This window comes from Parasteatoda tepidariorum, chromosome 12 (assembly GCF_982258835.1).
Source record: "Parasteatoda tepidariorum strain Cologne lab strain chromosome 12, Ptep-v5.0, whole genome shotgun sequence".
Taxonomy (NCBI): domain Eukaryota; kingdom Metazoa; phylum Arthropoda; class Arachnida; order Araneae; family Theridiidae; genus Parasteatoda; species Parasteatoda tepidariorum.
Genome location: NC_141766.1, coordinates 3067530 through 3080993, shown reverse-complemented (window position 1 = coordinate 3080993; position 13464 = coordinate 3067530). Strand labels below are relative to the sequence as shown.

Here is a 13464-nt window from a genome sequence, read left to right as displayed (position 1 = left end):
GGTAAGCGGACCATTTCTTCCCTTGGTATCAGACTAACCGTAGGAGGATTTCGGGGTTTTCCTCTCCATGTAACTCAAATGCGGGCTATCAAAACGTCCTCCACGAATGCAAAAATTTCTTCCACTACTTGATCCTGGAGTTCTCTTGTCTGCTGGATTAGGTTCAAAATTACAAGGCTACGGAATTAAACATTAGTAGTAGTAAGCTCGAATTTTTGGAATTTTTTCTAGTTGTGCATAAATTTTTTATTGTTTGAGTTGCATTGTTTGAGTAGAATATTTAATTAAGAACACTGTAGAATCTTATGATGGATGTGCATATATTGTTTATTTATTCAGATATCACTTTTATATTTTTCCTTTGTTAATATTTGAATCATGATAAATTTTTTATCAGAACAAATATGTCTATGTCATATTAATTATTTTTCGCATATTAAAAATTATTGCTTATTTTCAAAATTATCTGAGCCCCCCTGTCGGGGCATTGCTGACCCCCTGTCGGGCTAAGTCTAGCGCCACTCTTGTATGGTAAAGTATGCTAAGAGTAAAAATTAACATTAAGGGGTCCAAACTTTGAACCTCTCTTCTGACCAAAATATTGGGACTTTATTTCCCAGATTGTGGCTGCCTTCTATATTTCGAGGGTAAGAAATTCGAATCTGTTAAAAAAAACAGTGTATCTATTCAGAGAAAATGTGTTTTGTGTCTGAATTTGTAATTTGAAATATTGTCTGCTCAAATTAATCAGCACATTTGAGGTCTCCTTTAAATGTTAAGAATGAGTCCTAGAACCTGAAGATCCAATCATTAGATCAAAAGTTATTCAGGGTTGCTCATATTTTACTGTGCACTGTACAGGGAACCTTTTGGATACAGCCTTTTGCTTTGTTATTCCGATTTCCTATGTTTTACCAGCTGTTAAAAAAGGTTAAATATCAGCTTTAAGATAAATTGAATATCTCTTTAGCTATGTTATTTACTACACTATAAAACTTTTCTTATTCACCATTGGCTGAAATTAGGTTATAAGTTTCTCTGAGGAAATGTAAATTGAACATGAAAGTTCATCAATAAAAATACAAGAGTAAAATATGCTATCTTTACGTTTGGAAATTAATCACAATTACATTGAACAGAGCAAATAAGGATGCATCTAAATTATCTTCGACCAGGTTTTAAAAAATATTTTTAAACCTAATGGTTATTTTTTATTATCTTTAAGCCACCAAACAGAAAAAAAATCTTCCATACAGATATTAGATAATATTTAAAAACTATATCCATTTAAAAAGTCTTTCCAATGTTTAGACTAGGCATTGAAAGACTCAGTTTTTATAGTTCATATCATTGACTTCGATTAGTAACTAGATTGATGACTTACACAAAAATTTCACTCTGAAATGTGATTCATTGAAAAAGAAAAAAAAAATCTATTCAGAGAAGCATTGGTATATGGCAAAATTTTCTGTGCTTCTATTGTGTAATTTTTAAAATGTGTTACAAAATAAAGTAAATGAAAGTTACTGAAGTATGTTTTTATGTATGAAGTATGTATGTTTAGCTACTGAAGTATGTACTGAGTAATGTTTTGAGTTTTAGAAGTCAAAATATATTGAATGAAGTCAAAATATACTGAGAACATTTCTTGCAATTTATATGCATTAATAATATGCACTTTTTAAAATATTAACTATTACTAAAAGTTTAAATGACTTGTCTGCTAATTTATTTATTTTTGAATTGATTTTCCATTTTATATATTTTTTGCTAGGATATAATATCATCTATATCTGGACGAATTCCACCTAATGTTGAAAAACATATTAAGAAATTGATGGCCATGTACTCCAGCAATATTACATCTGTGCTAGCTCAATTTCCAAGTCAACAAGTAAGCTTCCCATTTTCATAACTTTTTTAGTGTTTTATTTGGTTTTTAAGTATTAATTTTATTTTAGATTGCTAGCGTCATTGATAGTTATGCTGCAACTCTTCAAAAAAGATCTGATCGTGATGTGTTCTTTATGACAACTCAAGGCATTGTACAGTTAGTTCAAAGATATAGAAATGGAATCAGAGGGCGAATGAAAGCAGTTGTACAAGATTTATTAAAGCTATATTTATCTGTAGAAACTGAATTCCAACATGGTATATATCTTAAATCATTACTCTTTTGGTGTTTGTACTCAGCCTTTTGATGTTTTTTTTAAAAATTGACAAATTTTACTTATATCTGGAACAAAGTTTGTATATTTCTTGAAATTTTTTGTTGAAATGTGCTTACATTTTTATCATGTATTTTAATAGATAATATTAGTTAAAAATAAAGTATTAATAACATTATAAATTTTTTTTAAATAAAAGTAAAGTATTAATAATAGTATTAATTTTTTTAAATAAAAATAAAGTATTATTAATAGTATTAATTTTTTGTAATAAAAATAAAGTATTAATTTTTTTCCTATCCAAGAGTTGAATATATGATGTATATATACAGGCCCGTCCTCAACGGGGGGGGGGGGGGGGTGAGAGGGGTGTCTCTCCCCCCCCCCCCAGCGATATCATCCAGTCGGCAAATTCAGGTTGATAGTCGGCCATTTTTTTACTTTTTACTTTTTTCATGTCAAAATCCCGACTTTGCCGAAATTCTTTCATTGTCGGATATTTCATTGGTGATGAGATTTAAACGGATTTCAATGTTATCTGAGTTTCGTCCGTTTCAGGATCCCAGACCTGACTCGGCGAATCTTGTTATGAATTGTGTTCTTAAATTTAGTTTTTTTTTCTCCTCCAAGAGTAACCATTTATGATAACTCAAAGCAAGATGACCGATAATACAAGCCAAAATCCCGACTTTGCCAAAATTCTTTTATTATTGGATATTTCATTGGTGATGAAATTTAAACGGATTTCAATGTTATCTGAATTTCGTCCGTTTCGGGATCCCAGACCCGACTCGGCAAATCTTGTTATGAAATGTGTTTTTAAATCTATTTTTTTTCTCCTCCAAGAGTAACCATTTATGATAATTCAAAGCAATCTCGAAAACCATTTCTCTTGTATTATTGTTTCAACGACACATTCTTAAATTTAAAAAAATTTCAGTGACCTTAATTTTTAGTTAGCTAATAATGTATCATAAAATTCAGATATTAATTATCTGAATTATATTATTATATTAACTCTTTATTAGAGGTTTAAGTAATTTTTTTAAAGGAAGTGATGAACTTACATGAGTCTTTTTTAAAGAATTAATAAATTTTAAATGAAATAATCGCACAGGTGATGCAACCTTTTTATTTTTTATTTTTACCTACAAAATATTGGGGAAGAATTACAAATAATTGTACCTGTATTATTCAAAATATCTTATTTAAATTGTTAAATTCTGTTTAAACAACACAAATTATTAAATAATTTATATTTTCAATTAGTAAAAGCTATTTTTCTACTATGAAGAATTTTACTAAATCCAAAGGACTTTAAACATTAAAAAAAAAAGAAAAAAAAAAGGAAGAAACATTTAATTTGTTAACTACCCTTCAGTTCATAACTTTTAAAATTTTATGATGATTGGATTATTATTTGAGTTAAAAATTTTTTTAACCTAAAATAAATTGTTCAAGGACCAATTCATATCTTTAGAACAATTAATCACCACAACAAAATTTGATATTCTCTATGGAGAATAGTAAACATATATGTGATCCTCAATTCACCTTTATAAAAATTTCTGTTTTGAAAATAAAATATTATATTTTGCTTTTAATATTCTTTTTCAAGAATCATAAGAATTCTGAAACATTAAATTGAGTTGCACTCAATCGAATCAACACTTCAATCATTTCACACAATTTGTGGATGGTTGCCAAGTTCAAAGTTTTAAATGTTGTAATTTTGGTTTCATTATTAATTCTTGGATTCCGAATATTCATGGAAAAGTGGCAATTCTATTTGATCAAGCCGTTACCGCACTATGAAAAGGAGCAAAAAAAAAGGTGCTGCGACTCCGATCTTGTGAAGCAGCAGACAAAACCCCCGATATTTCTGTCAACTTGAAAAATCGAGTGTGTTTTAAAAGTGGTTAGCTAGAAATGCCCTAAGCTATATTTTCTCACGTTTTCTCTTACTCTTTCTAAGAATAAAGACAATATCTTTGTCCATGTCGTTATGGAGGGGAAGGACGGGGCTCAATGCACATGCAGCTGTGGTACCAATTACTTCACTGACCTGTCTTTAACTGTCTAGTACGGGTACTTAGTTACTCAAAGCGTATTTTATAAATCCATATTATTATTGAATAAAATAGAAAATCCGCTCACAAGCCAACGATCATCCAATCTACCGCAGTTTCTTAAGTTTTGAATGTAAGTATAATTTTTTTTTATGAATACATGTTTATTATTTGCAGTCTTATTGTTTAAATATTCAGTTTAATTAAATTGCGTTAAATGTGTTATTATTTTTCAATTAAATTATTTCCTCAATTACTGCTTAAAAATTTAAGTATAAGACTTTCTTAAAAAACAATATTTTTTTTAAAAATATATGTATATATGGGTAAAAATTAATTTTCATGAAGCGGATAAAATTATTTTTTAATCTCTTTAGTGCCGTAAAATCATTAAAAGAAAGAAAAAAGAGCAATTAAAAATTTTATGTTATTTATATTCATTAATAGGAGCTAGGGATAGAAGATAAATCACATTTGAATTCCGAAAATTGGAATTCCTTTTCCGTTTTTTACTTTTTACTAAGCTTTATATTTTGAGTTTGAAATAGTACTTTTTTTTAAAATATTTTTTCAGTTGAAATGATTTTTTATAGATCTTATTTAATTGAAATTTCAAACATCAAATTCTATATTTGTTCGTATGCTTTGTTTTTATAAGTCCAAACTGCAATCCTTTATGAACAAAAATGTACTAATGCTTATTTTATTGAAAATGTAAGGTGTTTAAAAATAGAAAAGTTTCAGTTTTTTTTTATGAATAATTCTTTTTAGCTATTTTGTTGTATTTCTTATGTATTTAATGTTTTTATATTATCTTTTTGACTTAAGTTAACAGTTTTTCATCTGTTTAAGTTAATTATTAGTAAAAAAAACTTAATAATTTTGTAATTATGTAAAAATTCAATTCACAGTTTTGTAATAAAAATGCAGAATAATCATTTTAGCATAAATGCTTTCATAAGTTTTTATTGTTAAATCGATTAGCATTAACTGCACCAATGACAGTTGCGACAAATGAAGAAATTTTCAGCAAGATGAAATTGATTAAAAAGATTCTAGGAAAAAAAGAGGTCCCGGAAAAAAAGGTACCTGGAAAAAAAAGGTCCCGGAAAAAAAGGTACGGAAAGAAAGGTACGGAAAGAAAGGTCCCTGGAAAAAAAGGTCCCGGTAAAAAAGGTACCTGTGTAGGGAAAATTCTGTAGGGGAAAATATTTGAAATGAGAATTAGATTGAAGCGCTTTTTGCTGTTCCGTGCATGAAATACCGCGACTGTAATTAAAAAAGACCAATACTTTCACTCCCAATCACGAATAAACATCCAACACATAAATCTTCCCAACTTCCCCGATTGGCTACTTTAAGCCTCACGTTAGCAACTCCTTCACAAAATATAATTTAAAATAGAAAATAACTTTTTTTTCTTATTTTTTTAAAGATGAAAGAACAATTTACTTTTGAATGAATTTTGTTTTGAATCAATATCTTATAGAAGACTGTATTTGTTGATTATGACTTACTTTCTTATCTTCAAACAGTTGCTCTAATTAGCTTATGGTAACAACGTTTAGATGAAACGAAAGATAAATTTTAATTACTGAGTGATTTTTCAAAAAATATTTAAATATAGAGTAAAAAGTATTTCAAAGCTGCATTGAAAAACATTTAAATCTACAACTTTATTTTTTAAAATTATTTCCACAAATAATTATTAATTACTATTACTGAAAACCTATTTTTTTTCTTTAATATTTTGTATCCATTTTAATAATATAATTAATAGAAATGTAAAAACTTTATTTTCTTTGTATTATTTTGAATAATTACCGGTACTATTTAGTTATCAATAATACGACATTTTTCACCTATGGCGGTTCCATTTTTAAGTGCTGTAAAAATTATTTCGATGAATAGCATTATGTTTATAACTAGTCAAAATGATTTCAAAATAAACTTTGGAAGCTCAAGTTTTGTGGCGCATTATCTGTTTTGTTTTACCTTTGATTATCAAGCTTTAACCATATACAAATTGTGTATATGTATATATATATATATATATATATATATATATATATATATATATATATATATATATATATATATATATATATATATGACACTCGGCAAAATAAGCTTCAACACCCCCCCTCTCGAATCGGTTAGCGACAGGCCTGTATATATATTTTTTCCGGTACTCGAAATAAATAATCTTTCATGTTCAAAAAAAGTACATCTTACATCAGACTAACTTGAAATGTGATGAAAAACAAAATATTCTTAAAATAATAAACTATTCTACGTTGTTATAAAAAAAATCAGTATATAAAATCGTTTGTTCAGTATATAAAATCATTTGTTTAAAAGAAGTAAAAACAAAATCAATTTATTGATTTTTTAAGATGTTGATGGACCCATTTTTAAAAAAAAATTGTAATTAATAATTTGGCGACTTTATTTTTTGTTTGTTTGTAATGCTGTTGCATACAAACAAATTTTTCTAGAAGGCCTTTGAGGATGCTAATAATAATAAAATAATAATATTAATAATAAATATTTCATTCAACGTAGCGGGGGGAAATGAGAAAAAAAGCCTCTTCTTTGATTTATTTATTAACTATTGAGAAAACTGTTTCAATTTTTCTATCTATTTGAATTAAGCTATAAAGTTTTTTTTTTAATACTTTATTTTCTAAATTTTAGTATTTTTTTCTGAGCAGTATATAATTACAATTTTATCCTAAGAAGAATTATTCAAGAGTATTTGATATTGCATAAAAAAAGCTGTTATGCATACATCTGATTTTTTTCATATTTGGTGTAGTTAATACAAATAAATATTGCAGATTTTCCTTTCAGAGTTTGCCTTAAGTTCATTTTTTAGCAGAATATTGCCTTGAAATTTCTATTTTGCATTATTTTTAAACCTTTTTGTTTGTGTTTTTCGGATTTGTTTACTGTCTTTGATTCAATTGTTATATTAATAAAATGTTACTGAATATCGCAATTCTTATAATTTCCACAGGTCATTATGATAAATGTGTTGCTTTACTTAGAGAAAAGCATAAGGAAGACATGGCTACTGTTGTCGGTAAAATATTTTCCCATTTGCAAGTAAACAAGAAGAATCAATTGATTATAAAACTAATAGTAAGAATAAATTCTTAATATAACATTAGAGTGGTGAAATATTTTCTTTTTGTACCCTTTTACCTTGGTATCAGGTCTAAGGGAAACTATCTAAACTACAGAAATCTTTATTATCTCAAAATTTTTTTAAAAAACTTTTATCAGAAATTACTAATAAAAAAAACATTTTGATCTCTTTTATTTTAAAAGTTGTGTGTTTAAGATGCATGTTAATTAAAATTTTCTATCAATTAAATAATCTTTATTATCATTACATGATCTTTATTTTTGAGTGAAAAAAAAACTTAAGTGTAAAATCCTTTAGCTGTAATACAGAAAACTTGTCTTCTACCTTCTTCTTGTCTTTTGATACCTCAATGGGCTTGAAGTTAGTAAAAGTAGACTATAATTGTTTGAAATTCCAGAAATTATAAAAAACATCTTAGATTTTGTTGATGGATTTAAGTCACCATTTTTCATTATGTATGGGCAAAATTTTTGAATTATAAGTTGGTATTCTCATAAACAATGAATTTTGGATCTTCAATTGTACGTAGAATGCTGTAAAATGAGTGTAGCACATATTTATTTAAAAATTTGTATCGAATGTCTAAATTTTAGTCATGTTTTATTAGCTTTTAATTCTATAGTTATAAAAGTATTGTTAATGAAGGATAGCTTTTAATGTTACCCCATGCAGATCAACTGCGTCATTGGTCAGCTTATAATTTTTTTAAAACTTAAAACATCAATTCAGAGTTATAAGATTTTGCATACTTAGTAAGAGGCATGACTGCTAGAGGTTTAAGACACTTGAGTTTTTCTGATTCACCTTTTTGTAAACTTTATATGTTTGAAGGAGATAATATTCTGAAATAGCTGAAGGGTTATACATTTTTTTGGTTTGGTTTATCCAATTAATTTTACATGTGACCATCTTAAATATATTTTTTTAATAGTGAAGCATCTCCTTACATTTTAAATAGAAATTATGTTTTAAATTCAATGAAATGATGTTCTGATGCATTTTGTTAGGAATTTCATATTAATATGTTTTATAGAATATGTACAAAATCTCAACATTTTCTACCTTCTGTGTAGATATTAAGCAGAATTCAAAAACTGAGAATTTTTTCTAAAATATAATTAAAATGCACTCAAAAATTTTTTTTCTTTGAAACATGCTTGCCATTAGGATTTTTTGCACTATCTCCATTGATAAACTTAAATTTTACATTTTTGTGAAAGGGAAAGAGGAGTTAGTGGAATAGTTTTTAAAAATTTGCCATAAGAGTTTACTAAGCAGCATTCTGAATATGCTTATATATTCGAATAAATTAATTTTGAAACTGCTATTTAAAATAATAAAATTATATAAATGAAGATCATTTAGAAAAAAATAATAAAATGTGCTTTTTTTTTAAAAAAAAATTAATTTAATAAAATCATAAAATGTAAAAAAAAAAAATTGAGAATAAATTAATTACTTTACAAAATCAGTCTAATTTAGTAAGTTTAGTACTCAAAGTGTTAGTAATTTACCCACATTATCAGAGAAAGCCCAATTTGTAAATAAGGAATTTATTTTTTCACCATAAAAACCTTGTTTTATAATTTACTATTCAACAATTAAGTATGTTGTCAAGTAGTTCCATATGAAGATGTAAAACACACGTAACTTGTCACATTTTAAAGACTAACAATTGAGCGTGAGAATAACATACTCATTTCAACAGTAAGAAATTTTACTGTACAGAATTAAAAAGCGTACCAAACCTATGAAGAATTTTGGTCTTCCAAACATCTTTTGACCCTTGGATCAATGTTTGAAATGTTATAAATCTGCCAAAAATGTTAGAGAGAAATTTTGATTGATAGATAATTGTTATTCCTTTGCATTAAACCAATGTTCATACTAGCCTTTCTCCCTTTAACTGATTGGTAATAATATTGTTTTATCAAAAACTGGTTTACAAATACAAAAAATTCTGTTAAAGTTGAAGGAATATACTGAGTTTAAAACATGTTCAAAACCATAAGTGCTATATCATATGTTAAGATATATTCATTCATAAGATAAAAGATATCACATGGTAAGGCTAAAAGATGGCTCTTGAAAAAAAAAAACATTTTATTCATAATTATTGGATTTTCTTCAGAACATGTGATTTCAAAGTAAAGATTATTTAGAAATGACAATAACCTAGCTGGTGAGAAAAAAATATTTTGAATATTTATAAAATATTAATGTTTGCTCAAATATATCAAAAATTTTATATTTTGTTGTTTTTTTCCCCTTTTTATGAACAAAACAGAATCTTAAAGTGTGTGATACTTATTTCTCTGAATTGAAAAGCATGTCATTCATATTCTTTTAACCAGCCAAAAATATTTTAGTTGTTTACTATATTAGTGTAATAAAGTGTTTCTTTTAATAATAAGTATTAAATGTTATCATGAACTGTAAATTTTATTTATTATTATTATGTGTATATTTTCTGTATTTCAAACTTTACCTGTAGCATCTATAATATGTTATATTGTCTAATAATTTTCTTTTCAAATCAGGCAATTATTAAGATAGAAATTTTCTTACATTAGCTTAATTTGGGAAAACAATTCATAGTTTGTGAAAGGATGTATAAGAAAAGCATTATTTTGGAAAGTTTTCTAATCTTTTAACTGTCAGAATTTTTATAATTCCAGGATCATTTGTGTGGACATGAACCTGGTTTGACTGATGAACTTGGAATGATTTTAAATGATCTTACCACTTTGAATAAATCTGAAAATTCCAAAGTTGCTCTGAGAGCTCGACAGGTAATATAGTTTTTGCAATACTACTGCTTACAATGCCTTCTTTATGCTGTTAAGTAAAGATTATTAATTTTTAAATTATTTGCTTAGGTTTTGATTGCAGCTCATCAGCCTCCATATGAATTGCGCCACAATCAAATGGAATCCATATTTTTATCTGCAATAGATATGTATGGCCATGACTTTTGTCCTGAAAACCTTCAAAAACTAATAATGTCTGAAACTTCTATTTTTGATGTATTGCAAGATTTTTTTTATCATAGTAACATTGTTGTGCAAAGAGCTGCTTTAGAAGTGAGTTTCTGTGCTTTACATAATTCGACTTTGTGCATTAGAATTTTCAGTTTTTTTTAAATGAACCTTTTCTATTGTATTTTGTTCTTTATAAAGTGTTATAAAAATTTAATGTACATTTTTCATTAAATGTGTTTCTTTGATTTTAGGTTTATGTTAGGCGAGCCTATATCTCATATGAATTGACATGCTTAAAACATCAAAGTTTAATATCTGGCATTTGTGCTGTTGTCTTTCAGTTTTTACTTCCTTCATCTCATCCTAATAGGTAACAAATATTTCCTAGCTATTTTACTTTTAAGTCATATGTATCATTAATTATATTACTATTTGATATTATATATTGTTATTATATGTTGTATTTTTATTTGCATTTTTTATTTGGAAACTTTTATTTAATTGTTCATTCATTAGAAGAAAAAAGTGTAAAGTGGTTATATACAGTTTTAAACTCACCTTTGATTAGTGAGTATTGTGTTTTCAAATGTAAATATATTGTAAAAGTGCACCATAAAAATTCTAATTATTGACAATTAAAGGTAATGAAATTCATTTCAAAAGCAGGTGATGAAGCATGCTAGGTGGGAAAATTATGTCGATAAAGTGTTAAAACTAATAAAAATATGTATTGTTAAATGATACTATCAGAGTTATAATTTTTGACAGTTAAAGAAATCGTAAATCAAAAGCAAGTGACAAAGCATATTTGAGTGTTTTCACTACAGCGCGAGAACGCGAGAATCTCTCATATTTTTTTCTTTTCTCGCAATAAAAAATTATTGACTCGAGAAGTTCGCGTACTCTCTTAATCAATTTCAAATTGCGCAAATTTTGGAAAAAATTTCTTCTTTTACCATTATGAATAAAATCTTTTTCACTTTTCTTCCTTGATCTTTCATTATTTTGAACATCGGTCCTTGTCATCTAGCTTCCCTATTTACCAGTATTGTTCAGAACCGGTGCGAAAAGCAGGACACCACCCCCCGAACCACGGAACCCCTTTCAGAACACATTTCTCTGCAACCATGTGTTCACCGTAGGTAAGGTTTCTTCATGTAAGACGTTTACATTTTTTGTGCATGAATGTAAGATGGACGAATACCTTGTTAAGGCGACATCTTCTACTCCGTAACGGACAAATGAAAATGAAACAAATGTCGGTAGAAACTGTCAAAATGAAACAAATACTGATATTTTTCAGCCAAATAATAAATAGCTGATAAAAAAGTAGATATAGAACATTTTCCATATGATGATGCAGCAAAAATATTCAATTAGAAGATGTTTAAAATATATTATAATTAAAGAAATAATTATTTTCCAAGTCTATTCGTGTTTTTTTAATTTTTAGAAATCTCACTTAACTTTTTGAAATCTCACCCTGTTTTTGAGAAAGGGGGAGAAATTCTCTCCCATTTTTTTTCTGTAATGAAAACACTGATATTTGGTGAAAATATGATATTATATGAGGGTTCATTCGCCACAGATAAAATTAAAAAGCCCCTCCCATGGCAAAATCTACGTCATATGTGAGGGAATCTGTATCATATATGAGCCAATGAGCATCAGCAAGGAAATAAGTGAGCCGACATGCAATCATGTTTATAGATGTTCACGCTGGATGTGAAAAAATCGTGTATGAGAATTGAGAGATTCGAACGAGAACTTGATTGACAAGTTTTTTTCGGTAAATATATTTCACCAATAAGGTTTTCGTTTGCACCTCTGTATTCATATGTGAAAATTTTTGGTACTCGGTGTGAATGGTCCTTTACATTCGTATGGCTTGCTCAAGTCAATAAGATTATTCGTCATGTCTGATATGTAAAAATAATTTTGGCAGATTATCCACATTTACATAACATGTTTTAACTGGTAATTCCCAGATTATACAAAGGAAATTATGGTACTTTTATTCTTTGTAATAAATATTGTTCGATACTTGATAAAATGTTAATATTTAACTTCTATTGTCTGTTATGTAATGAAAAATAGGCGTATTATACATTGTGTTTTTTAAGCCTTTTTTTCTACTTTGGTTATGTTTTGTATTTGGCATTATTTATTTCTTAAGAATATCTTTTATCATTTTTCTTTAAATTAAAATCTTGATGTTCTTTCTGTTTTTTTTTAAATTTTTTATTTCTTAAAGCTTTATATTCTTTTATTGTTTAGAATTGGGGACAGTCTGGAAATAACAAGAGGACATTATATTATAAATTTTTCTATATCTTTATCTAGTAAATTAAACAAAATTTCTTAGTTTATAAAATTTTCATTAATTCTTAAAATTCCATGAACCTTTATTTATCTGTGTATTTTCTTTTACCAAACATATCTTACTTTATCCTTGTTTTGGAATTTTTAATGTTTGGCTGTAAAGGTTTCACAGATTTTACTTTTAAGTCACAATCATCAAATTATTTAGATTAAACCATTGTTTAATTAGAAGTTGAACAAAGTACATTTATATCCATCTACTTGAAAATTATTTGCTTTTACTTTTTAAACAAAATTTAATGTAGCTAATTTCTTTTGTTTTTTTTTTTAAAGTAAAAGCAAACTTAAGTATAATTTACAAAACTATTTTGCAGAAATAATAGTTCTTACAAAATAATCATCAAATACACTAATATGCATACAAAAAATAGCTATTAAATGAAACTTATTAAAAAAACTGAGTTATTAAATAACTGTAAAAGGATACTGATTGTTTCATTTAAGCTTTACAGATTACTATTTTGTTTGAATAAGTAATTTGTTAATTTTTACACTAAAGGTAAATTTATTGCAAATAAAAAAATTTTCTTTAAAGCAATGCTAACTAAGAAATAGTAGAAAACATAATGGATAACACAGTGTCAGATTTGTCATAAAGAAAATGATAAAATACTTTTGATGCAATGATTTTTTTCTGCCTTTATTCATAAGTTAGACATATGGCTATCTTTAATTTGTCTTTCTTCATATGCATTATTTAATATCAGTTTCCA

General features: G+C 26.8%; 1 protein-coding gene across 9 annotated transcripts in view; it reads left to right on the top strand.

Annotated features, from left to right (window-relative positions):
• Positions 1-13464, top strand: part of ACC (acetyl-CoA carboxylase) — a 165717-nt gene that overhangs the window by 92560 nt on the left and 59693 nt on the right. For all 9 annotated transcript variants that reach the window (XM_087155609.1, XM_087155613.1, XM_087155610.1 and 6 more), the window contains 6 exons: positions 1775-1894; positions 1962-2151; positions 7257-7381; positions 10067-10180; positions 10268-10471; positions 10621-10739. In XM_087155609.1, the coding sequence (XP_087011735.1) occupies positions 1775-1894; positions 1962-2151; positions 7257-7381; positions 10067-10180; positions 10268-10471; positions 10621-10739 (872 nt within the window). The remainder of the gene's footprint in view (positions 1-1774; positions 1895-1961; positions 2152-7256; positions 7382-10066; positions 10181-10267; positions 10472-10620; positions 10740-13464) is intronic.